Genomic DNA, 27,162 nt, shown 5'->3' with positions numbered 1-27,162 from the left:
CCTCCCCTAAACAAAACTTTCGTTTACAGAATGTCATCGATCTTTTGGTTTGTTCCCTTACAGACAAAAAGAAATATTTGCAGACAACAATATTCTTTCAAATGTTGACATTTCATCATAATTTTATTTGATCTTGCTAAATGCAATCAATTTTGCCGACTGAAATCTACTTCAGTTTTAATTATGATTCCATACACAGAAATCTTAGTTATTTTCTTAACATAATAAATATAAAGTTTTCTAGCGTGTGTCTTCGGATACAGATACATCTGGACTCAAGATTCAGTCTGTAGGAAAAGATCCAGATTAGATCTGGATCTGGTTTTGTATCTGGATCTGATTCAGATTTATTTTACTGTGTGCATACTACCATTATAGCACAATAGAATCCAATTTGATCCATGTCAGGACCAGATTAAGCTTATGGAAACCTTTTACACACTACAGAGCAGCACAATTGGACCTTTGCACACTGATTTGAATCTGGTCCACAACAGTGTGGACTCAAAGCACAGTGTAGCAAGCACTTATAATAAAGAGGTATCATCCCAAATGGACAGTATTAAATTAACTACAAAATTTCAGTAAAAATGCTGTTATTAACATACAAGGTTGTACAATAATCACCTGCTGCAGAGAGAGCGAATTAATTTAAAATGGCTTGCCAGGAAGTGGGTCCCCTAAACTTGGGCCTCATTATCTTGTAGAGTGCCATTGTGTTTACCCCTTAAAAATTACCTACAAAATCTTTATCCCTCCTTTGTATTGTTTGTCAACTACTTTCTTTAATGCTTTGAATGCTGCCCTTAGGCTTCAAGTCCGAATTTTGAGATATTTTCTTAAAATATCAAGAGCTATCTTAAGAACCACTGAACAAATACTGGGCTTGTTTAAACTAATTTTAATGCATTTTTCATGCTGATTCCAAATATGGTCATGAAAATGTACAATTCTGAAATTTTTGGATTTTGAAAGAAAATTTGGAAACCACGTGGAGACGGTGAACAATGACTGTATCATCTTCAAATGATTTAATTTTCACTTTATTCACAACTCATGTCAAAAAAAAGTACCCCCTTTTTTACTTCTGGAAATAATTCTTCTTTTTAGGGCAGATAATTATTGTACAGTCCATATAAATTTCCAGACGTGCTACAAGCACGGTTGGCAATTTTAAAGCAGAATTTTTGAAAATTCAACTTGATTTTTAGAAATTGTTCTTTTATTCTGAGAACTGCTATACCCCATGATAAAGTAGAAAGATACCAGTGGAATGCTAGGCAATTTAAGAAATAAATTAACTTACATTTATCAAAAATGGTAAAAAATGAACAAGTTGATTTAAATCAGTAATTAAAAAAATTGTGCCAACCCTTCTCACAAAATCTGGGAATTTTTAAAATTAGCAATTCTGTGAAACAAGTTCCCTGAAAACTACTATAAAAGTGGAAATTTTTCTGTGTTTGCTCCAATTGGTTTTCACTATCTAAGATGGACGTTAATTAAAAAAATTATGCATATAGCAAAACTAGACATTCTCAAAATGAAAGACGTTTAAAAGTCATTAGGAACAATTTGGCAAAGTTCGGATCAAAATTTTGTGGAAATGTACTTTTTAATTTGATTATTTTTAACTTAAAAATCAGCCGGAAAGTTTCTAAGTACAGGGTGTCCCCAAAAAAGGTTACATGTACATGTAGATTTCTGAAAATAATATGAGTTCATGTTAACTTAACAAATATAAATTTCCTTTTCATGACATAATCTATGTACCCTCTATTAGTACGCCTGTGAGGGTGGTGCAATAATTATGTGTACCCCGGTGGTGAATTCTCAAAATGGTCTGCCAAAAATTGCTTGCCCCCCCCCCTGGCCGTGTCAAAAAATCTTTGCCCCCCCTTCGACGTACAAAAACCTTCCCCCTTTCGATGTGCCAAAAATCTTTGCCCCCCCTTACACATGCAAGATTTTTGAGAACCCAATTTAAAACCTTAAATTGTCTTTGCATATATTTACTAGCAGAAGCTAGCAGGAAATTTTGCATATTTGAACGTGTTCCTAACGCTTTTCCTACACCTTTTAGGGCGTAATATAGAAACGGTGCCCAAAATATCTGTGCCAAAAATTGCTTGCCCCCCCCTTCCGACCTGCCAAAAATCGCCCCCCCCTTTCGACCTGCCAAAATCGCTTGACCCCCCTTTCGACCTGCCAAAAATGCTTGCCCCCCTTTGGCCTGCCAAAAATCTTTGCCCCCTATAATTCACCACCGGGTACACATAATTATTGCACCATCCCTGAAGGTCAAAGTCACACCTTCCAACTCAAGCTGTTTGTCTGACATAATGCAACAAAGGTTCATTACCACCATGACAGCATAGACCATTTAAATGGTCTATGATCACAGCCACCATGTATTTGGCGGGGAAGTTGAGTATACCCAATCATATCATGGCAGATATAGTACAAAATGTATGTTATTCTGATGAACAGGGAATAAAATTGATTCAGTTTTATGTTGAGGGAGTTTAATTTTGGATTTTCAATATTTAATTTGTCAATGCGTTTCATTTGTGCAATAACTTCAACCATGAAAACAAATGAGAGACAAGTAATAATTAAAAATGTGAAAACAAACTGCTTGTGTTGAACTTTGTTGTAATATATTTTGATGGTTGTCTTGCACTCATAAGTTACGTTGCTTTTAACATACAAAGTTGAAACTAAGCAGACACTTACAAGAAGGATGAGTAAATAAAATCGGAAAAAATGACATTATTTTATTGTACCATCGCAAAAAGCCATTTGTGTTCTCATGTAATCATTTTTAGGGACAGTAAGTATTTATTCAACAACTCTTCCTATACCTTTGTACAGGAGCCAACAGTTGTTAATCTGTGATGAATCCACAGTCCAGTAGCGGGTACGCGAACGCACGGTTACGTGTTACGCATGAGCACGTGAAATTCGTCATGCCTGGAACGTATGCGTAAACATGAACTCTCATATGTTGGCGGTAGCAGCTAAATATTACCGCTTTATTCTTTAGTTTTATTGCCGATATCAACAGAGAAATATTACCATGATCTTCTTGTAAGGTTGAGTGGCAATGACAAATGGACATTCCGAATGAAAGAATCATTGTGAATTAGACATCTTTAGCTTGTTTCGTTGTTGAAAGGGATTCAATCATGTTTCACCATTGTTCATCACCAATTAACAACTCGTCCGTCCGTCGTGGTTTACTTCACTCGGGCAGCTAAAGCTGCCCTCGCGAAGTAAACCACGCAGACGGACGCGAGTTGTTAAACGGTGATGAACAACGGTGAAACATGATTGAATCCCTTAGAAATAAAATCGAATACCATGATGTTAAACATACACATCCCCTCTGTTGCAACAGAAAAACTCCCAAACATTGCCAAATGTAGATTATCACATGTTATGAGACATTATTCTGAGTTAATGTGCTAATTCAGTTCAATCCATGCACCTTCTATGGAAGACATAACCTTAATCTCACAGGATGTAGCTTTCAAATGGAGTCACCCATTCAGGTAGCCTCATTTCAAAGTTCACACTCCCTGTGTGGACGATTAAAGGCCCATTCAGTGATTTGCTCATCCGGACGATCGTAAAAATCATCAAAATTCAGATTTTGGTACCTTTGTAATTGGCATAGATGTGCTAACATAGCCTGCTAGTGGTTCGGTCGAAAGCCGTGTATTTTAGACAAAATAAAGCATTTGCATGATTCTGGACTTTTGATACTGACAGTACAAAAGTCCGACTCGAGATCGAAAGAAGCTCACTCTCCACGCACTAACACGCGCTATGTATTGTTTCTACTACTTATTACATCAGTAGCTACTATTTTAAACAAAATACACAATTTTAACTGTTTTTCATATTTGAATTGACCGTTAGTTTGCCTCGGTGACCTTTAATTGCTTATTTTGTTTTCTACTACAAAATTGTAGCTTAAAAGCGTCTGTTTTAAATCAATTTAGACTCTACTTCCCCGTGTTAGAAACACTGGACTAGGAAGTCTTTCCAGTCGATTGGTGGCGCACTGTACGAAAATCTCGATTTTATCAGAGTTGAAGTAGAAAACCTTTCTAAAACTTCTTTTTTGACTAATTTGTCGATGTATTCAGGGAAAAGTGGTTTAATGAAATTCTGTAGACTTATTCTTTATTTCTAAGCAACTCTGACAAATTTCCATTTTTTTTAATGTTCCTGTGAAATCACTGAAAGGGCCTTTAAGGTTATGTCTTCCACAGGGGGTGTAAGGATTTCAACTGGAATAGCATAATGCCAAAAATGTGTTAAAAGTGGTCCATATGTTTTCTGCGACATGCTTTTTGGCATCAAGGACTTATCGCCTGAATTTGGTTCAGTTCAGGACTATATTCTTACAATGTCTTGAATTTATATGAAAAGTTCTCACTTTTCTGTTACAACAATGTTACTATAACTATACAATGAGTAAAAACATTTGCATTATTACAAATTTTGTCGTAAAAATGGGCTCGTCCATGAAGTCCATAGACGAATAACTGAATAACATAATTGGGCTAATTAATTTAAAGTCCACACTCCCCCTGTGGGAGATTTGGGAAATATCTTCCACATGGGGAGTATGAATTTGTAATAGAATTAACACATTAGGCAGATCCATTTGAATTTCATACACCCTCTGAGAAAGATTCAATCTGAATCTTCCACAGAGGGAGGATGAGTTTCAAATAGAGTTGGTTAATGTGCTAATTTCATTTGAAATTCATACTCTCCCTGTTGAAGATATTTTCAAAATCTTCCACAGGGGTGGTGTGGACTTTAAACGGATTATCCCGTTATTACTACAATAGTATAATTTTTGTATTTATGTACACGATTTAAATAAAAAACATGGGCAAGTTGAGCTCCAGCCTATAACAACATAATTATTGGCAGGCTTTCATTGCCTTTCGTAAGGTTATATACATGTACAATATACAGCTTTTTACATTAGATATATAATAACACAAGCATTTGGACACATTTTGCTTCTTGAAAATATTTACCTCAGTTTCACAGGATCACTAAAGTGACAAACCAAAAGATCGACTGAAGTCCTAATAACACTAAGGGAACACACAAAAATTTCAATGAAGTCCTATAAATCTGGATATAGTTTGTTTGGCAAAAAAATTAAAAGTCTCATAACATTGTGTGTTGATGAAGCATGGTGCGCATGCAGTTGAATGCAGCACTTAAGCTAGTTGCGCATTGTGTAATGTGGGGGACTAGCACAATTGATAATATCGTTCACAGATGACCATTATGACCCTCCATCCTCCTCGCCTGAAAGTGGGTCAAAATATCAATTCTTTCTACTTCATTAATCTTTTGGTTTGTTCCCTAATGTTAACCCCATGAGAACTACCTGCCTATTGGTCAAAAATAGGTTTTCATAAACAATTGCACCAATCAGCAACATTGTTAGAACTATTTCATTTCACACAAAACTTGGGGTGAATTATTTGCAAAGCACCGTTCTGATTGGTGATTAAAATGAAGATATCACGTAATTGAACAATCAGAGGCAATGTTAGATCGGCAGGTAGTGCTCAGGGGGTTAAGAACTGATCAATATTCAGGCCAGAGGGGATGGGTACGGGTAAATTCACAATTTTTCAGACAAAACAAAATTATGTGTTCCCCTTACTTTCCCTGAAACGTATTTGTTCTCACCACTCCAAATTATCAAAAATTGAAAAAGATTTTGTGTTTTCCCAGGCCTGGTAAGAATTAATTTTTCCATCAAAAAATAAATAAATAACAAATTTTAGAGTTGATTTTTCTTATTGTAAGTCATTAATTGAATTTTGCCAAATTCTTTTACAATAATTGATTCTTGTGATAATGGGAAACTAAGGCTATGGAGGATGTGATCTTCAAGCCAATAGGGTGTAATAGATTCAGTAAAAACACTCAAATATATAGATTTTGGTGGTTAATCACCCAAATATATAGATTTTGGGTGTTAATCACCCAAATATGTAGATTTTGGGTGTTAAATCAGCCAAATATATAGATTTTGGGTGTTAATCACCCAAATATGCAGATTTTGGGTGTTAATCACCCAAATATATAGATTTTGCGTGTTAATCACCCAAATATATAGATTTTGGGTGTTTTCTGATTGTAAATTGGACAATTGTGGCAACATGTTTGCTAATGAAACACATAACATATGATACATCATTTCTTGTGTACAAAGTCACATATTAATCAATACAGCTAACTTCTAATAATATATTATCAGCAATGACATGAAGACAATAAAACATTAATTTTAAACATATTTGGTCCAAAAAACTACCATAGATAAAGGCACTTTGTAATTTGCATGAGTGGTAGATATGCAAGGCTTAAGTCATGTATAGAAATATTATGTTACTTCTGTGTATACAATTTTCATACTGAATTTGTAACCCCATAGGTCCTAATGAGTATAGAATCAACCTGGCCCGGACACTACTTGCTGGTTGCTAAGCAAGTACACTTTGTTACGATCAATTTTGTTACTGTATTTGATGAGTCTATGTATAGGTAAAATTTGAAGACGCATATTGTACTTTTACCTCATTATTTATTATATTTATATTACCAACTTAATTTAAGATACTTCAATTCACATGGAATATCAAAATCAAAAGGTTGTACGAATGATAATGGAAATGATTGTCTTTATATTCTGATTATATTATTGGAATCTAAAGAAGTCGATGATGACAAACAAGAATTGTCTTTAAAAAGACATTGCGGTATAATAAATAGGCCAAATCAAATTGTGACAAAAATAACATGAAAAAGCAAAAGATTTTTTAAACAATGGAAAGAAAATAAAAGCTTACAGCTATTTTGTTTTTCTGCACAGCAGAAAAGGTACACATGAGCATTACATAATAGCCTACATTTAATAAAAAGTCATAAAAATATACTGAAAATATCAAAAGAAAACAAAAATAACAACGAAAGAAATACAATAAAATTAAAGTACATACTGAATGTTATATAGTAACCTACAATTAAGCTATTCCATTTAACATCCACACTGCCCCTGTGGAAGATTTATTCCACAGAGGGAGTATGAATTTCAAATGGAATGAACATATTAGGCAGCTCCATTTGAATTTCATACAGCCTCTGAAAAAGATTCACCTGAATCTTCCCAAGTGAGGGCGTTTCAAATGGAGCTGCCTAATGTGTTCATTCCATTTGAAATTCATACTCCCTCTGTGGAAGATATTTTGAAAATCTACCACAGGGGTAGTGTGGATTTTAAATGGAATAGCCCATTATGAAAGAATAACAAATTATGAGTCAGGCAAACGTTTTCTTTTGAAAAGTCCAGAAATGATTTGAAAGAAATATTCTGCACCAGGATCTCACTCATCCTCATCTGTCAGTACACAGTTCTATGACCTCAAAACATTTGTATAGCATAGAATGACCTCTCAAGGTATTATTGAACTGTTCCTTTGGATATGAGACCATTTTGGATCTTATAATCCGAGACTGAATTAAAAAAAGACTAGTTTGCACCTGACGTCATCTGTGACTCCTTTTTTTTTTCAATGCAGGCACTGAATGAACCAACTTTCTTTTTATGAGCTACTAACCAATCACAGGCTGTTGGGAGTTGATCATCACACGCAAACTAGTATCTTTATCTCTGACTGCGATTATAGTGCTTGCACAAGCTTCAAATTTGACAAGAGACACATGGAGACCAACATGACAAAGTCATCGACATTCTATGTTTAAGTTGTCAAATTAGGAACCATTACCAACCTTCTAGAAATGACTGCATTAGTACAAAAGTAGGGTCCTGAATGGCTAATTGAATCCCGTCACAAAATATCAGCACCTCATTCACTGGAACAAACTGTTGGCACTCTGTGATCCGGCATGACCCTGGCATGACCAGGTTCTTTTCAAGTGATAAACAGGAGGCACACATGACGAGGTGCAAAAGTACTCTGCATGGGATGTCACCTTGGGTACTTTACTAAAGAATGACTTGCACCATCTTATAAAAATATGGACGGCGGTCCCAGATAGGTCGTCCGAAGATATGGGAAGTGAACACCACGCATAATAAATCTTCATGTGGCACACTTTTTTCATTTTTGGCCAATTTTACAAGTTGACCTTTGACCTCAGTATGTGACCTTGAACACCACCATTACATCTTAAAACAAAGGAAGCTTGGCACATTAACGTCCAAGGTCCATTCATACTTCCTGACACCTGCAGTACATATGCATTGTAAATATGCATTTCATTGCATTATTGTAAAATGCTCCTTTCAATCCAACATACTGTACTGCAGTACTGACAATTAACTGGTGTTGCGCTAGGTTGAGTTGTGGTGCAATCATCAGCAATGTTATGACTTAGTTTGACCTGTGTTGACCTTTTGTTCGAATTGCAGTGGTATTTTAGTAGAACAATGCACTGCATTTTAAGTATGAACAGGCCTATACTTTTCATGAAAAACAATGGCAAACACATTATAGCCTCAACAAAGAATAACAAAAGCAACAGAGAAAAAATATAAAATGAAGTACTTGATTAAAAATGAAAAATAAATATAAAATGTGACACGATCAAGGGGAATGAGTCAGATCTCGCTAACATTGATTTTGAGATATTGGCAAAGAAAGTGTTAAAAGTCTTTTGTTTTCTATTGTTTTCAGCGATTGATAAAGAGACGTAACTTTGCAAAGAAAAGTCATATCAACTTGGGGTTTTCAGTTTCTGAAAGCTCTAAATGTCCTCTTTAGAATCATATAAAACTCATTCTCGACCAGGGTCGACATTCCCCTTGATCATGTCACAAATACATACATAGGCACATACACTTGATATACTTTTTATAGATGCAGTTTGAATTTGTATACAAATACATGATTTGACGTAATAAATTTGGATACCATTTTAATGGGTCATACCATTTTGCACACCATATCCCCTTTTAAAGGAATTTCAAAAGTAAATTGTGAAGCTCATGGGTAATAATATTAATATTCATGTGTAAATATTCATTAAAAATTAATAATTGAAATTTATTTGTGTGCAAAAAAAAACATTTAAAGAGTTCAGAGTCACACATTCAGGTAACCCATTTAAAATACACACTATCTGTGTGGAAGATTAAAGTCATGTCTTCCATAGGGGGTGTATGGATTTCAACTGGAATTGATCATTTCTGGAGTCGCTCAGTTGTTGTATGCTGTATCAAAATTACTCAAAATGCGTTCACATGTTTATTTTTTTGGTTATGATTTTTCTGTGAGTATTCCTTCACACACACTGCATATTAATTATGATCAATGACAGAAATGCAATCTAAGTATTGGGCTATTCCATTTAAAATCCACACTACCCCTGTGGAAGATTTAGCTAAAGTCTTCCACAGAGGGAGTATGAGTTTTGAATAGAATAGACAACTTCTATTTGAAATACTTACTCCAATTGTGGTAGATATAGGTATAACCATATTACAGGAGGAGTATGGGTTCCAAAATCTATAACTCTTGACCAATTGCATTTGAAAAACATACTCCCCCTGTGGAAGATATTTCCAAAATCTTCCACAGGGGGAGTGTGGATTTCACCTGGAATAGCCCATTGAGGCTGACTAAAAAAGATTCATTACTGCTACATTAAAATCTTTTAACAAGAAAAATTGGTTTTACTATAAAGATTTTTTCTTTTGCATAAAATAGCGCCATTCCGTTGTTTGCCTGAATTCAGCAGCATTGGTAACTATGGTAACTGTACATTGGCAAGACACAAACACTGGAATTCCAATTCGTAATTATATAAGCACCCATATCATTGGCTGCTTGGTAAAGAGCTGCATTAATTGGTCCAATCGTATACCTCGATACATATGGTATGCCATCTGATTGGCTCGTTTGTTGATTCCATCAGCTGTCACTTTCATCCAATCACATCGCTTGTCTTATAATAACTGATAAGTTTCAAAATATATTTGATCTGATTGGCTATCTTCTTCCAAAGGCCTCATCCCTATGATTGGCTGCTAGAAAAACATATTGCAGTCACATTGTCCAATCATAATAGTTGTCTCATATCACAACAGAAGTACACTTGATCTGATTGGGTGATTTAAATAACCATCTCATCTGATAGGATGCTAGGTCTCATGTTTTCTTGCTGCGTTCTTCTTAGACTCCGTCTAATTCCATCAGCACGCCTGTATGGTTCGTTCTTAAGGTCTGCAAAGAGATTATATAAAAGAGAAAATTAAAATCAAATAATCTGTGGTGTTTTTTTTTTCACATGGTAAGTTGCTACCAACATATGTGCATAGAAGGTTACTACAAGCTTGTTATCATCAGTTTTTAAAATTTGAGCAGGACAGCTATTACAGGGATTGAACCAGCCTGGGGGTCACTTAACCACCTGAGCACTACCTGCCGATCTAACATTGCCTCTGATTGGTCAATTACATGATATCTTCACTTTAATCACCAATCAGAATGGAGCTTTGCAAATAATTCATCCCAATTTTTTTGCATGGTGAAATTATTCTAACAATATTGCTGATTGGTCCAATTGATAATGAAAACTTCTTTTTGGCCAATCGGCATGTAGTTCTCACGGGGTTAATTACAAGGTGGTGTGGGTATGTGCAGCGGTCAAGGTTCATGTTCTCCGATATCTGAAGACCTACATATGTTATGTGATCAAGCAAAATGAGTTGGATGTTGGGAGTATTTATTTTGAGATATAGGCAATAATAGTATTCAACTTCTTTTTGTATTTTATTGTTCAGAACAACACTAAATGAACTGTAAGTCTAATTATTATTGGGTTTTGAGCCAAATAAAGCTCTAAGAATGAGTCATGTAATGAAATTGAAAACTGATTTTGATTTTGATCAACATCAGGTTCATTTTGCTTGATTGCATCACATTTGAGGATAAAAAGATCATGATCCAGTTCTTAAACTTAACTTTGAGTAAAACTGACACAATTGTAGCTCTTTAGCCCAAATTTGGACAAATTTGTAATTTCTTAGTTGCAAAGCCCATAATTTGATCGAAATTTAGTTCATTAGACCCCCATAATATGTTGAAATTTCAGTTCCGAAGCCTCTATCTTGCCCGAATATCAGTTCTCAGTTCCGGCAGTTCGGTTACACACTCCTACCAAAATTAAAGTTGAGTGCCCAAGAAACCATCCCACCATTTGATTATCCTTTGAATTCAGTGAATCTGAAGGATTGGCTTCTGTCAACTAATTTGATTGGTTGTGTATTGGACCAATCAGGGACATGGTCAGAATGATCAGCAGGACTACGGGTATATTAAGCTTAAAATTGCAAATACATCAAAAAACTTTATTTTGATACTCAGATGAGTAAATCATGTAATTAACCAATTAGGGATACTGTAAGAAAAGGCAATAATGCCTATAGAGTAAAAATGCTTGATTTGTGAAACTGAATTGGTTATATTGGAGTGAATGAATGAATGAATAAATGAAAGAATGAACGAATGAATGAATGAATGAAAGAAATAGTGAATATAAGAATCAAAATGGATAAATGAATGAAAATTAATGAATTGATATGTGACAAGGGGATGGATGAATGAGTGAATCAATCATTCAATCAATCAATCACCCAATCGATCAACATATCAATCTTCTTACCTGCGTGCCTCGTCTTTAAAATGATACCCAATCAATCACTCAACCATCTTGCCTGAGATGATATTTTCTATTGCACAGTCTGAGGCTTTGTGCCTCTTGTCTTTATTACGATTCTCAATCAATCAATCAATCAATCACTCAATCAATCAATCTTACCTGAGATGATGTTTTCTATTGCCCCGTCTGAGGCCTCTTTGTGCCTCTTGTCTTTATTACGATACTTGGCTTGCAGCTCGGCTACAATAGCATCCTAGAAAACAAAACAAAAACATACAGTAATGACAGCAAGCAGTGGCTATATACGATTTTGGGTTGATCCAATTCAGTTCATGCTCCCCCTGTGAAAGATTTTGGAAATACCATGGAAGCATGAATTTCAAATGGAATTAGAACATTAACCAACTCTATTTGAAACTCATCCTCATTTCTTGCTGTCTTTTTGTGATTTGTTTTTGATTGAATTGATGTGTTAATTTGTTTTTGAAATGAATAAAAAACAATAAACATTAAAAAAATACCATAGTAATAATGAGGTTTGTCAGGATTATGCAGTAGGATTTTGAAACAAGCAAAACATTTTGAGAACAAAATATATGAAAATTTAAATATGAAAATGATGATTTCCTGGCCAACAGACTGACCCAGATATTGTATTTCGGTGATATATATCTTTTTCTGTATGTACATATATGTAAAAGAGAGGAAAAGAATATAAAACATTCATTCTTCAGGAGAAAATTCAGCTGGATAAGAGAGATATCTGTATAAAAGAGATATAAACTGTAAAAGTGAAACATTTTGCGCGATTCATTTTTCCCACTTTGCCAAATATGAACTGTTTCCCTTCTTTTTAAATTTGTGATTCTAAGTTTCCTTACATTGGCCTGTACACAAAAGGAATATATTTGTGTGATGTTATTTTCACGGTAGCAGCTTGAAATGTAATGTAGCGTGAAAATTACCACTATTACAGTACTCAGTGCACCTACAGCCAATTTACTGGCCCGACTAACCCAGATTTTGCATTTTGGGGATGTTTTTTTCCTGTATGTATGTAAATTAAGTAGATTTATTTTGCAAATGTGGATTGATTTTGATTGAAAAATGAGAGCGAAGCAAGTGAAAATAATTTGCTCTTCCCCCTATGGAAGACATGATCTTAATCTATCACACAGTGGGTGTAAAGTTCAAATGGAGCCACTTATTCAGGTAACCCCATTTGAAATTCACACTCCACTCCCTGTGTGGAAGATTAAAGGAAATGTCTTCCACAGGGGGTGTATAGATTTCAACTTGAAAATTCCAATTTGCACATAGTTTGGTTACTTTTTAAAAACTTTATTTGCAAAAATTGAAAAACAAAGAAACAAAAAACTGCCAGACTATAAAAGTTCCTATTCTTCTGCATTTCGACTGCTCAGTGGCAGAAGTGGGTAAGTGCTATAGCTGCCAGTGCCACATGTAACTGCCATGTGTAGATGAGAACAATATACTGTGTGTAAATTTCCAAATGATCACAGGGCAGCTATTGCACTTACCCACTTCTGCTTTTTGTGCATTATGGTCAATATAGAGTGCAACATTTTGTCTGCTTTTCGCCACTGAGACAAACTTAGCCCTAAATTTTGCCACAGTGTTCCCTGCTGCAGTAACAAAACATTGAAAAGAAGCAAAGCTAATAAATCAAACATCACAGGGGGGGTGGGGAACTGAAAATGACAGCTGAGAATGGAAAGTGCAGCATATGTATAGGGATACCCATGCAAAATTGTGTGACTATATTAGGGGTGGCAAACCTTTGAATCTTAGGGCCACATGACCAATGTCAAATGTCTTGGCAGGCTGCATGAGTAAACCAGATTGAGATACATTGGGAGTTTGGAGCAAGTTTATTGTGTGTGTATGATCAGAGATGTCACAGGCTGACCCAAAAAATCCTGAACTTGTGAAGCGGTAGTGGGCGTAGCAAGCGGAGCTCTCGCCCTTATGGCGTGGGGTCCAGGGGCCTGCTTAAGGGCCCCTGGTGGGGTGGCGGGGCAATGCCCCGGCGGGGGTCAAGGGGGCGGTGCCCACTGAAGCTCATGGGTTTCTACACAGAAAAAAACCCTCAGGAAGTCTTCTGGAAGAGCTATTTTGGTGATACATGTAATATTCTTCAAGGCTGTTATCTTGGCTTGTTTTCTCAAAATTATACCATAAAATATGCAAATTAGGTACCTAAGCCCATGTGATTTTAGCAGATTTAGCACCCCAAAAGAGACCATTTTTGACATTCAAACCTGTTTTAAATTATTTTGAAAAAATGCTTCCTTCATCCTAAAAAAGTGGTTTTAAATGTTCAGTTTTCTATACTTTTGTACATGAGAGACATTCTTTTTTTTGCCTAATAACATGGCTTACATGGCTGAAATTGATATATATAATGCGCAATATAAAAACGATGATTTATCAAGTTTTTGACACCCACCCCCTCTTCGGGTATGTAGGAGGGGGCCAACAACATTCGGGGGCTTAATGTGCAAGCTAGAGGGTTTCTGCACATTTTGCACCGCAGAAAATGTTGCCCTACAAAAAGGGAAAAAAATGTTTGTGTTTTTAATATGCATAGTGATAATTTGTGTTCATGCCATACTCTATTAATGATTTTAAAATGTATTGAATTTGTATCTATTTTGAAATCATTGATGCTATGACATGAACACAAATTATCATATCACTTTGCATATTAAAAACACAAACAATATGTTTTGTAGGTCAACCATGAATGATCCTAACATTTAGTTCTTGGTCCAGGGACCAGACCAGGGACACTCCAAAACCAAATTTTATTTTTTTTTAAATTCGGAGCAGTGTGACATCTCTGATGATTGAAGATGAAGTCTCCCCGCACAGCTCAAGCAGAGGTGCCACTTAGTAGCTCTCAAAAAGTCTTCAACTTGTGAAAAAAGGCATGGAATGGCACATAATTTGGGGTGGGGGGGGGGGAAGTCCCAAAATGGGCTGAAAATAAAAAAGGTATTTGAATTTGGACTTTCAAAAAGAAGGAATTTAGGCAAAAGAAGGAACAGTGGCATCACTACTCAAGGGGTGGCGATTTCTGGGCCGACTAAATTTTGAATGAACAGAAATTGTATCTAGGCGAGCAGAGCCAGCCGGCAAATTTTGCAATGTTGAGGCACAACGAACCCAACGAGGTAGGGACCTTGGGACCATCCTCACAGACACACATACCCTACATCAAACATTGAAATGAGAAACAAAGTAAGTAACTGTAATGATTATACAATTCTTGTAGATCTACTAAGTATTTGGGATTAATTTATTCTGGAAATGGGCTATTCTAGTTGAAATCCATACACCCCTTATGGAAGACATGCCCTTAATCTGCTACACAGGGGGTGTGAATTTTAAATGGAGTCACCCATTCAGGTAACCCCATTTGGAATTCACACTCCATGTTGTGAGCACAACAGGTTCGCGAATTCAAGTAACTTTTCACGCATGCAAAAATTGGGCTATCCCAGTTGAAATCCATACACCCCAATGAAAGACATGACCTTAATCTTCCACACAGGGAGTGTGAATTTCAAATGGGATTACCTGAATGGGTGATTCCATTAGAAATCTACACCCCCTGTGTGGGAGATTAAGGTCATGGCTTCTACAGGGGTGTATGGATTTCAACTGGAGTAGCCCATTTTGAAGCAGACGACACTGAAAGGGTAACTCCATTTGAAATTCATACTCCCTGTGTGGGAGATTAATGTCATGTCTTCTACAGGGGGTGTGTGGATTTCAACTGGAATAGACCATATACATAGTATATACTGTTCCTTACCTGGCCTTCTGATTGTTTTCTCTTATCTTGGTTCTTATTGGATTTCCTGGCTGCTTCAATATTCGCAGCAGTCTCCTTCGCTGCTTGCTGTTAACGATAAAAAATACACACAACATGATTAACACATTAATAAAGTTATAATGAAAGAGGAAAGTTGTCAAAATGTAAAGCAGCAATTTTGAAACAGGTTCATCAGATTTGGTAATTTACAAATTTGAAAGAGTTTTTGATTTGTCAAAGCAGTATTCTACTAAACAGCAATTTTTTCCTTCTGCTTTTAAAAGATTACTTTTCTTCCATCCATCCTGGTAAAGATCAAACTTTGCTTTTTATTTCAGAACTTGGGAGCACTCATTATTATAATATAGTTAGGAGCAAGTTTCAAATTTTTTTAAATTTCAGAATTTTATTTTTATGACCATTATTTGGAATCAACATGAAAAATGCATTAAAAGGAGGACAAACAAGCCTACTGTCTGTTCAATTACCTTAGATTCTTGAATTTGTAAGATATTTGACAAAATAAAAAATTGTGGTCAAAGTCATCAAAGAAAAGTGTTAGTACAGCCTTAGACCTAACATGATTTATACTTGTCAAATTCTAAAGTTCAATTTCAAACCCCATTTCTTTTCAATTTTGGTCTTTTCCCCGCGATATTTTTATAAAAAGTCAGTAGAACGTCAGGTACCATAAACTTTTTGAATCAATCCATTTAGTGCAATGGGGGACGAATGTCATAATAATTAGATGCGCTGAGGTATTTATTCGACCATCCGCATCAGGAAGTATTGTCCAGCAAAATAGCTCATGCCAGTATGCCTAATTTGTGTTGAAACCCTACTGTTGAAACATTACGTTATTATTTATGAACTAAGGTTTTGTAAAATAGGCACAGCTTATATTAATACATTCCTTATGTATTTATTTATTTATTTATTTATTTATTTATTTATTTATTTATTTATTTATTTATTTATTTATTTATTTATTTATTTATTTATTTATTTATTTATTTATTTATTTATTTATTTATTTATTTATTTATTTATTTATTTATTTATTTATTTATTTATTTATTTATTTATTTATTTATTTATTTATTTATTTATTTATTTATTTATTTATTTATTTATTTATTTATTTATTTATTTATTTATTTATTGTGCTTGTAATGGGTCTGAGAAGGTGTAGGCCTATTATAAAGCTAAACATTTATTTTCAATCTGTTATTAGTCTAGCCGAGCGGCGGCTAGACTCCTGTTTCCCAGTAGTTTCTTTCTTCTTCTTCTTCTTCTTCTTCTTCTTCTTCTTTCTGTCAACATTTAACATAATTTGCTCTAGCTCCTTTATTACTTGACCGATTATGACCAAACTTGGGCACAAGCTCCACTACCCCAGCCTTTACATTTGATATGACCCATTTGGGGTCAAACGTCATGCATGAGTAATTTTGGCTAAAATGTGATTTTTACCAAAAATGCTTCTTCTCCTACAGATTACATGGTACAGTAATGAGATTTATACATTGACCTTGGCTATAGCCGGGGCCTATGGGGTCCTCACAGATTTGGGGTCAAAGGTCATTAAGGTGGTACTTCCAGCACATAACGAAAAACCTTCAAAATGCTTCTTTTCCTACAGATTCTATGGTACAGAGATGCGACTGACACATATGCATTGACATTAGTTGGTGTCTATGGGGTCCTCACAGATTTTGAGTTCAAGGTCATACAGGGACAAAAATGGTTGATTACTGAAAATCACTTTAAAATTCAATATTTTCTGCATATTACGTGCTGTGATCATCCGAATAATGCCAAAAGGGCTCTAGCATTATGTTCATATACGATTGTAATCAGATTTGGCTTAAACATGGAGGAGGGGTCTGTTTTGGGGTCAAAGGGGTAAAATTCTAAAGTTTGTCCGATTGAAATGAAAATTAGTATATGTGATCTTGATATGATTCAAAATATATTGGAGGTCATGTCAAGGTCAGCAGAGGTCAACCAAAGGTCAAAAGGGGTCAAGTTCTAAAGTTTGTCCAATTTAAATGAAAATTAGTGTATGTGATCTTGATATGATTCAAAATATAATGGATGTCATTTCAAGGTCACCAGAGGTCAACCAAAGGTCAAAAGGGGTCAAATTGCAAAGTTTGTTCAATTTGCATGGAAATTAGTATACGTTATGTGGATATGATGCAAAATATGTGGTGAAGGTCATTTCCAGGTCATCAGAGGTCATTTCAAGGTCACGGCTAGACTTCGCAGCCTTACTAAGGATGCAATATATCTAGTTTCGTTTTGTTTGTTGAATACAAAGTATGAGAAGGACATTCGGAAACAAAAGAACTTTTGTACAAGAAAATATTATTTAGGTTACAGAAACCAATTCTCTTGAAGTCACTGTATCTGAAAATGTCAAGTGAATGCTGATATTCTTGGGAAGGAATGCATTAAACAAAACTCAATTTATATTGTAAACCAGTTGAAATCATCAGAACGAAATCCAGAATTTTAATGTCATTGTTTAGAAAAAAAATAATGCTCAGAATAATGTTATGCATTAAATGTAATCGCGCCATATAATTTCGTGTAACAAAAACCGGGGGACCATCATCACCTATAGAACCTATCCAATGACTGGAACGGTATAACAATTGAAATGGCAAGACAGATTGGTGATTTGGTGGACAGATTGTTTTGCTAAATTGAATAGGGTCTATGCCCTAAGTTGAGAATGGACCGTCGCACTCGATTTGTAAAAAGGTCGCGAACCCGTTTGGTGGACCCAAGTAACTGCCTAAAATGAGGCAAAATTGAAAAGAAATGGGGTTTTAAATTGAACTTTGGAATTTGAAAAGTATAAATCACGTCAGGTCTAAGGCTGTGCTAAAACTTTTCTTTGATGACTTTGGCCACAATTTGTTATTTTTTCAAATATCTTAAAAATTCAAGAATCTAAGCTAATTGAACAGACAGTAGTATTGGTTCAGTGGTTCTTGAGCTAGCTCTTGATATTTTGAGAAAATATCTCAAAAGTTGGACTTCATTGTTAAAGGCTATATGGCTAGCCTGCAGAGCATTAAGACATGCAGGAAAAATGTTCACTCCCTGAAGTGCCAATCTTTTTTCCTCCTTGACATGTAGGCAAGGACCCAACAATTTGCATGGAAAAAATATCAAATTGCATGCAATAAATTGGAAGAAAATATAGCAAATTTTGTTTGAAGTTGTGTGGAAAATTTTTAATTTTGCGGGGAATTGCACAGAAAGAAATAGAATATTTTGCAAGAATTGTATGAAATATCGAGAACAAGCTTAAATACAGTTTATAATTAAAATTGGGAGGAATTACGACATTACCCATTATTAAGGTTGTTATTTTATATTTTGTAAGCGAAACATTAGAATGTAATGGTAAAAATGTGTGGTTAAAACCACATATTTTGCTGACATTTCGCAACAGAGAAAGTGAATTGTGCGGTAACGATAACACTGCACAGACCAAATCAAATTGCGCAGAAAGGCAAATTTTGCGAAAGCCAAAGGTTTTTGAAGCATGAAAATCGTAATACCCTGCTATTGTTTGCTGTGTGTCCACATCTTTTCACATGACAACTCTGTAGACCAATCAAATTTGAGATTTTCAACAATTTAAATTTCAACAGAACAGGAGGAAAAAACCCACCAACCAGGTTTGAAATTGACAAAAACATCAAACAATGAGACATACAAAAGACACAAGACAACATTAAAGATTTGAGAAATGATTTTTTGACAAAATAAATCTACAAAAGAGATATTGGATGCTAACTGCTTTGTTTCAGCCACCATCTAGCAGGATTTGTAAGGATTTCATTCCTTGAGAAAAAGGGAGACAAGGGTATATCATTAACGACATACACATGCACACACCTCACACCAGGACACCCATTCCACCATACAACACACATGCTCACACCCCACACCAGAACACCCCTTCCACATACAACACACATGCACACACCTCACACCAGAACACCCATTCCACATACAGCACACATGCACACCCACTCCACATACAACACACATGCACACACCTCACACCAGGACACCCCCTCCACCATACAACACACATGCACACACCTCACACCAGGATACCCACTCCACATACAACACACATCACACCAGGACACCCACTCCACACATCTCTCACCAGGACAGCCACTCCACATACAACACACCCCACACCAGGACACCCACTCCACATACAACACACATCTCACACCATGACACCCACTCCACATAGGTATATACAGAAGCAAATGCACCCCCCCCCCCCACATTCACAAATACTATCACACACCCACGTACACAAACATCTCCAGACACAAACATCCTACATGCACACAAACACACCCCAACAAACATTACGCATCTGAAAACAGCCTTCAGAGGAAGTTTGGGCGTAGGACCATAGCTAGCTGAGCTAATAAAGATGGACTTTTGCTTTCCCTTAAATGCTCCTAAGGAGTACCAGAAGTATTGTCATATCGTTGTTGGGCAGGAAAAACCTCCTGTGTCATTGGCTCCTGAACATGTTTAAAGCAAAACCTCCTATGTAACATATTGGCAGTTTTGGGTTTTTTTCCTGCACAACAACAATATCCATTTTGAAATAACACTTATTATCAATGGGCAGGACTGGGCTATTCCAGTTGAAATCCATACACCCCCTATGGAAGACATGACCTTAATCTTCCACACAGGGGGTGTAGATTTCAAATAAAGTCACCCATTTCGGTAACCCCATTTAAAATTCACACTCCCTGTGTGGAAGATTAAGGTCATGTCTTCAATAGGGGGTAAGGATTTTAACTGGGATAGCCCATTGTCCTACCCTGCTGACTACTCATGTTATGTAGCCCATCATATCATCACTAGTATTTCAAAATGGATGCATCAACATTAATATTAGGGATAACATGTAGTGTGGTCCTACAGACACTTTGTAGGTACCACTAAAAACCTAGTCACGATACCGTATGATAGAAAGAGCCATCAGTGTCAGCAAGCCGCTGATAGAATTATAGGATTAAACCAATCAGTGTCAGCAAGCTGCTGATAACATTATCGGATTAAACCAATCAGTGTCAGCAAGCCGCTGATAACATTATACGATTAAACCCAATCGGTCAGCAAGCTGCTTAAAACATGGGATTAAACCAATCAAGCTGCTGATAACATTATAGGACTTAAGCCAATCAGTGTCAGCAAGGACAAGCATTATATGATTAAACCACATGTTAACCCTTACTCCGGAGCATTTATTGGAATGCAACACTTTGGGTGTAATTGAAGAATATAGTCCGCCCCTAAGCAGAAAAACCATAACTTGGGGAGGACTAGATTGCGCAATTATGTCTAATAGCTATTCCAGTTGTAATCCATACACCCCCTATGGAAGACATGACCTTGGTCTCGCACACAGGGGGTGTATACTTCAAGTGGAGTCACCCATTCAGGTAACCCCATTTGAAATTTACACTCCCTGTGTGGAAGATGAAGATCATGTCTTCTACAGGGGGTGGATGGATTTCAACTGGAATAGCCCAATGCAGCAGTCAGAGAAGACAAACCATGGATACCACCTACCAGTTATGAGAAGAGTCTAACACCAACAATGGTGAGTACAAAAAAATGGAAAAACACACGGGCACTTATTTGATAAGATCTTATAAAATGCAAAATGTTTTGATCGTTTGAGAAGATCAAAACAAACATTTGTCCATACACTCTTCAAGTGGACGACATAATAAGCATGATCATTGCCTTCGAAACTTTGTGGACTACCTAATAACAAGTTTATAACTTTCAAAGAGGTCTTTGGGTTTTCTAGTCTCAAACAGCCATGTTACACTTACAATGGACTAAAATCATTGTCAGTGTTGCTAACCCTTACTTTCATGATCAGACATATCGTCACTGGGCACAGAAAACCCTCTTATGTAAATTGTACTGTTAGGGGGCTGGCATTTTCTTCGGAAGGGGGGGTCCCAAAAATACAGGGGGGTCATAGAATATTCAGACCAAAAATAGGGGGGGGGGGAGCTTATTCTTTAACATTCTTTAACTTCGCAATCGAAATGTGCATACAATCTATGCAAAATTTTTACACGCTCCAAGACCTTCTTTACACTTACAATAAAAATTTTAACGTGCTCCACACACTTTCTTCACTTTTAAGTTTTGAAGCTCTGCGCCTTAGTTCCGGCAATGAATAATTTTTCTTGAGTCTGTGTAGTTAGAAGGGGGGAGTCATAAAAATTTTTGACCCGCGATAGGGGGTCGTAAAAATTTTTTGCCCGCGATAGGGGGGGGGTCATAAAAAATTGACTCCGTAACCAACATATTTGGGACCCCCCCTTCCAAAGAAAATGCCAGCCCCCTTACTCATTTGGCAAAATAGGGAGCAGCAAAAAATGCCATGTTTGAAGGTATTGTCATTTTGAAAGGAACATAAAAACTGTCTAACTGTTCAACTTCAAAGATTCTTTTTGTTAGTTTTTTATTAGTTAAGTGTGTTTGATGCCCCCTGCAAGATACATTCAAATTTGATATTTTGTACTGTTCCCTGTTTTGCCAAATGAGTAACAGTAAAAATTACAAATGAGGTTTTCCCTTCCCAGCAACAATATGTAATATGAATTTGATCCATTCAGGCAGCTTTGAAATTGAAATACACTTATTTTTCAGCATAATCTGGTATGCGCAAATAGTTGATCATGTACGAAAACTGAACATTGGTGGTGTCCTTATGTTTCAAGAATCAGTGGATCAATTAGGCCACATTCAGCCACTATATGCTCTGGAAAAACAAGAATATCTCTATTTCACCCTCAAGTATTTCTCCTTAGGCCCAAAAAAGAAAGTTGTTTGCTTGTCCTTGTCTGGCCGACCGTCTTGGCAGTTCCCACCATAGAACTTTTTTTTAAAGTTTTTTTTTTACAATTTTCCCAAAAAATCATGAACTTTTCGTCTGAAAACTGAAGGTATAAAAATAATGTTATGAAATACCATTTCCTGTATGTTTCCCCTGGCCTGCCGCACCTGGCTGGGGGTACGTATTATCATCATAAGCGTCTGCACAAGTAATGTATTGTTGAACTTAAAAATGTAGTATTTTAAGTTTGCCAGGCATGTACATAATGTCAAATGAAGTATTGTATACCTTGAATTTGTCGTTGGCAAAAAAAAAGGCTGTGGTCAGTGAGTGCTTTACATACAAACAAGTATTTCACATTATACTATTGGTACTTGAAAAAACAAGATATAAGGAAAAAAAGAAAAAAAAACTTTTCCCGATCGACCAACCCAACTTCTGAAAGTGATCTTTGGATAAGCAAACAATTTTTTTTTGCCTTAGGCCTCAGATCATGTCGCACAAGTGACTGCAAGAGAATTAATGTAATAATGTAATAGCTCCTTCAAGCAAGATGCATAAAACAGTTAAATACAGGTTGTTAATGAAGAGGCAATACAAGTGTGTTCATAAGAATAATGTAAATGGCAGCTATTATGTCAATAAGCATGCCCGGGGGGGGGGTACTCGAATATGAAAGTGACGTACCTGTGCCCACCAGCGTTCAAAACTAGGGGTCCCCATCAATGCAGAAATTTTCAGAAATCAATGTAGGCTACTGAAAAAACAGGGTCATTTGGTGTAGGATTTGCCAAAAATACCAGGCGCATGACGTATGTCAATATATGCGAGTGCCCCCCCCCCCCTTGGGAAACATGCTTATAGTAATACCATGTTTTGAGCACATCATTTACCAAAGTTCTAATATATAGACCGCAACTGGTGTTATTTATTGTGAATCGAATTAATTGCACATAATATTCCCTCATAGTGTTGAATGACCTCCACCATCTAGTGTGTCTTGTCTCAAGTTGAGAGTAACACCATGTTGGATTTCACAGTGGCAGATTCGAATCAGTGCGGTTGCGTCGCCAGCGTACAGACAAATCGCCCTTCTACTCGTGTGTACAAGCCCTGCAGGATTAGGTTAGCGCGTATGCTTCGCATCTGCCACTGTGAAATCCAACATGACGTTACTGTCAACTCGAGTCGAGACAGACCATAGCTCTAAGTTTGAACTTCTGGGCTTCAAAATTAAACATTTGCCACTGGTCAAACAAATCTCGTTGAGTCATCTAGTCATCTACTATCAAATTTTCTTTAGCCCCCTGAGCACTACCTGCTGATCTAACATTACCTCTGATTGGTCAATTACTTTGCAAATAATTCACCCCAATTTTTTTGCGTGGTGAAATTATTCTAACAATGTTGCTGATTGGTCCAATTGATAATGAAAACTTCTTTTTGACCAATAGGCAGGTAGTTCTCATAGGATTAAAACATTGAGAAAATAAAAGAAGGAAATTTGATGCCTACCTCCATCTTCTTCCTTTGTTCATTTTCTCTTTCGGCTTTCTGTGAAGGAAAAGAAATTTATACAACTCAATATTATACAGGGGCTATATAGGGGGATGATAACACAAAAACTTGTATATTTAAGGATAATCCAAATCTACTTCCATACTGAAACTTTGATTGATGTTGAAACCAGAATTATCAGACAATAAGACCCAAAAGAAATTGTTTGTTTGCCCTTCGCGACCGAAAATCAAAAATTTTTTTTTTTTAATTTCCTTTTGTAAACTCAAAAATTTCAGAGATCTGTCAAAAACATTTTTTAAAAAAAAACCCCTCACGGCCCACTCTGTCCACCCGCTTCCTACACCCCTGCTAACCGCTCCACCAAATGATCAAATATCATAAATATGTATACCAAATTGCTTATTATATCTGATGTCTATTTTAAAACAACATTGAAAATAAGTTGCTTGCAGTGCTGCCAAATTGCTATCACCAACATCAACTCCTAGCATGCGTGTTATCCATTGTTTCCGAATTCAACAGGTATGTGCACTTGTGCAATGAGAAAAGTATGCATAATTATACTTTTATCCTTCATTTTAAATATCGGATTTTGCCTTTTTTGGATTGCTTTCATGTTGGCAAACTCTTCCAATTTACCAAAATATCTATGCTTGCTCCAAAAACCATAAAATCTACATATTTATAAAATTAGGGTGTTCTACTTTTTTTGCTTTAAATGAACTTTCAGAGATCTGTTGAAAAATCTGTAAATTTTCTGAAGTCGTTTAAAAATGGTTGATGAATCAAGGAAATACCCTTAAACCATTGTGTGTCAGAGATATCGACAGAATATGAAGAAAACTGAAAGGTTACACACATATTTGTGATCACTTGAATTTGCATGGGAATTCCTTATGCCCAAGCATAAAGCATTACAATTGGACTTTTTTATGTTGAAGCCTATGAGGCTTTAACACAAAACTAAACAAAGATGTTGAAACCATAAAGCACCATACCTTGTATGCATTGCTGAACCTCATGAAGAGAGAGAAGAAGGTACTCGGTGGAAACGTCTTTGGATTCTCACCGAAATAGCCGACACACTCGTTGTATGCGTCCTGCAAAACAAGCAAATGATTAATAGTATATTATAATAAGGCAATGACAAAGAAAAAAACAAAACAAAAAACTAGAAACATCACGGTTTTTGGGATGCTCCACCATGGGGAGATTTAAATTCGGAAAGATACCGGTATTATAACAGTGAAATGTCAAACTGTATGAGTGGTAAACACACATACATAACTTCACATGACCTTTGACCTCTGTATGTGACCTTGGATACCACCAATACATGAAGTTACCCATGCTTAATGCTGCTATGACCCAAGTTTGGGTGAGACAATTCTATTTCTTGCTATTTTAAGTTCTTTTAATCTACATGGGCCAGCATGCATCTGCCTTGTGCATATTGCAAAGGTCTGAACCCAAGTGTGTGTCGACTGTGTCCATTACGGACTAACTTAGGAAAACAAACAAACTTGTACTCACGTTAGCTTTCTTCAGATCAACCTGTAGTTTGCGCACTTTGTCCTCATTTCCGAGTAAGAAATCTCAGTAGACTTGTGTTGTCGCCTTTGTTGTGCGATTCTCTCTTGCTGAGTTGCATGCCAGTGGCTAGCTGATTGATATCGACTGTTAGGGTTTCCTGTGAGACTACAAGGAGATTAAGACCAAAACATGTTCATTATGATATGTCACAACAAACAGCTTGGTTTGCTACAAACTATCTTGGCAAATATTGGCTACTACTTCTGATTCCAGAATGATACAGAACAAATTTTTCTCTTTTGCCAGATGAAACATAGCTCAATCATAATCCTTTCGACCAAATTGGGAATAAAAGTAACTTGAATTAAGATGGCCCCAATTACATGGTTCATAATTGTGGTGGGACCACAACAAAGGTTTGTAAATACAAACAATAAATAAAGTCATTTTAAACATTAAAATATTTATGAATGTGCAAATAACATGACGCAAGCTATACAACACTACGTTCCAATATTCATAATTACCAAACGAGAAACGCAGATAAATTCAACTTAATGAAGAACAACAAAACATTTACTGACCATGCCATTCGTACTGCTGGTCCAATATTATGGAATTCATTGCCAAATTCATTGAAACATTTCCGTAAGATATATAAACGTGACTTGATCTCAAAATATGATTAATTCTTGAGCATTGTGTTTCTCGTTTGTTTGTTATGCTTTGTTTTGTTTTTACTTCTTTTGATGGTAACATTTCTTTGCTAAGGGGGGTGACTTCCTCTGTCCTTACTGGCCTTCTGGTCATCCCCTCCATAATTCGTTTGTTTGATATTGCCTTTGTTTTTTAAAATTTATACTTGTGTGATTTCATGTGAATTATGGGAAAATAAAATATCTTGTATCTTGTATCTTGATGACCATAATTTGATTCATCTCAAGTTTGGTAGTGACGTATTTCGCTCTGCGCAGTATCAAATCGCATGCGTAAAGTTAAATGCCCTGAGAGTACACACACACGTACAGGACTGGTTTGTCAGCATACTTGCGGCACAACCATGAAAGAGCATTGACATCACTACCGAACTTAAGGTGGACCAAATAATACCATTCCCTATCCCCTGACAAGTATGAAGTTAAATATATAATTTCTTCTAAACAAAACCAAATTTACTCACGAGTTTGACGGTTTCGCTTTTCATGGTCGAAAAGCATCATCAGAATATTGATTGTTGATCACTTCTTCCGGTTGGACGATTCCTGACCACAGAGGGTGTAGAACTGTCACTCAGTAGAGGATCATATACGTGACTTAGATAGTGTGCCCCGTCGTCCCTATTCATAACATTGGGTCCTCTTCTACGAATCCAGATTCATTCCTTGATGCGTCTTATATTTGCATTACACTCCTTGCCACAGCCATGAAGCCTAACACTAACCTCCGCAAACTTCTAGTCCACCCTAAGGACAAGGTTGTGGTCAGGAATCGTCCAACCGGAAGAAGTGATCAACAATCAATATTCTGATGATGCTTTTCGACCATGAAAAGCGAAACCGTCAAACTCGTGAGTAAATTTGGTTTTGTTTAGAAGAAATTATATATTTAT

General features: G+C 36.2%; 2 protein-coding genes across 2 annotated transcripts in view; both read right to left on the bottom strand.

The window, feature by feature from the left end:
• Window positions 1-4,148: 4,148 nt before the first annotated feature.
• On the bottom strand, window positions 4,149-25,640 carry LOC140162504 (formin-like protein 1). The gene is made up of 6 exons (XM_072185743.1): window positions 25,554-25,640; window positions 25,019-25,120; window positions 24,015-24,053; window positions 15,575-15,661; window positions 11,893-11,986; window positions 4,149-10,295 (listed from the first exon to the last, which is right to left on the bottom strand). Exons 2-6 carry the CDS (start codon window positions 25,040-25,042, stop codon window positions 10,186-10,188), a joined length of 354 nt encoding a protein of 117 aa, XP_072041844.1. The 5' UTR covers window positions 25,043-25,120; window positions 25,554-25,640; the 3' UTR covers window positions 4,149-10,185.
• Window positions 25,597-27,162, bottom strand: part of LOC140161664 (formin-like protein 2) — a 109,827-nt gene continuing 108,261 nt past the window's right edge. The window contains exon 24 of the mRNA XM_072184965.1: window positions 25,597-25,718. Within this exon, the coding sequence (XP_072041066.1) occupies window positions 25,597-25,718 (122 nt within the window). The remainder of the gene's footprint in view (window positions 25,719-27,162) is intronic.

This window comes from Amphiura filiformis, chromosome 10 (genome assembly GCF_039555335.1).
Source record: "Amphiura filiformis chromosome 10, Afil_fr2py, whole genome shotgun sequence".
Taxonomy (NCBI): Eukaryota; Metazoa; Echinodermata; class Ophiuroidea; order Amphilepidida; family Amphiuridae; genus Amphiura; species Amphiura filiformis.
The sequence above is the reverse complement of the archived record's forward strand: the minus strand, read 5'-3'. Positions and strand labels throughout refer to the sequence as shown.

What these genes read in the sequence shown, in the direction of transcription:
- LOC140162504 (XM_072185743.1), bottom strand. Translation starts at nt 25,042, where the DNA reads ATGAGGTTCAGCAATGCATACAAG. An exon ending in AACAAAGGAAGAAGATGGAG is followed by an intron (nt 15,662 to 24,014) that starts GTAGGCATCAAA and finishes TATCGTTAACAG; the next exon opens with CAAGCAGCGAAGGAGACTGC. An exon ending in GAAAACAATCAGAAGGCCAG is followed by an intron (nt 11,987 to 15,574) that starts GTAAGGAACAGT and finishes TTTGTTTTCTAG; the next exon opens with GATGCTATTGTAGCCGAGCT.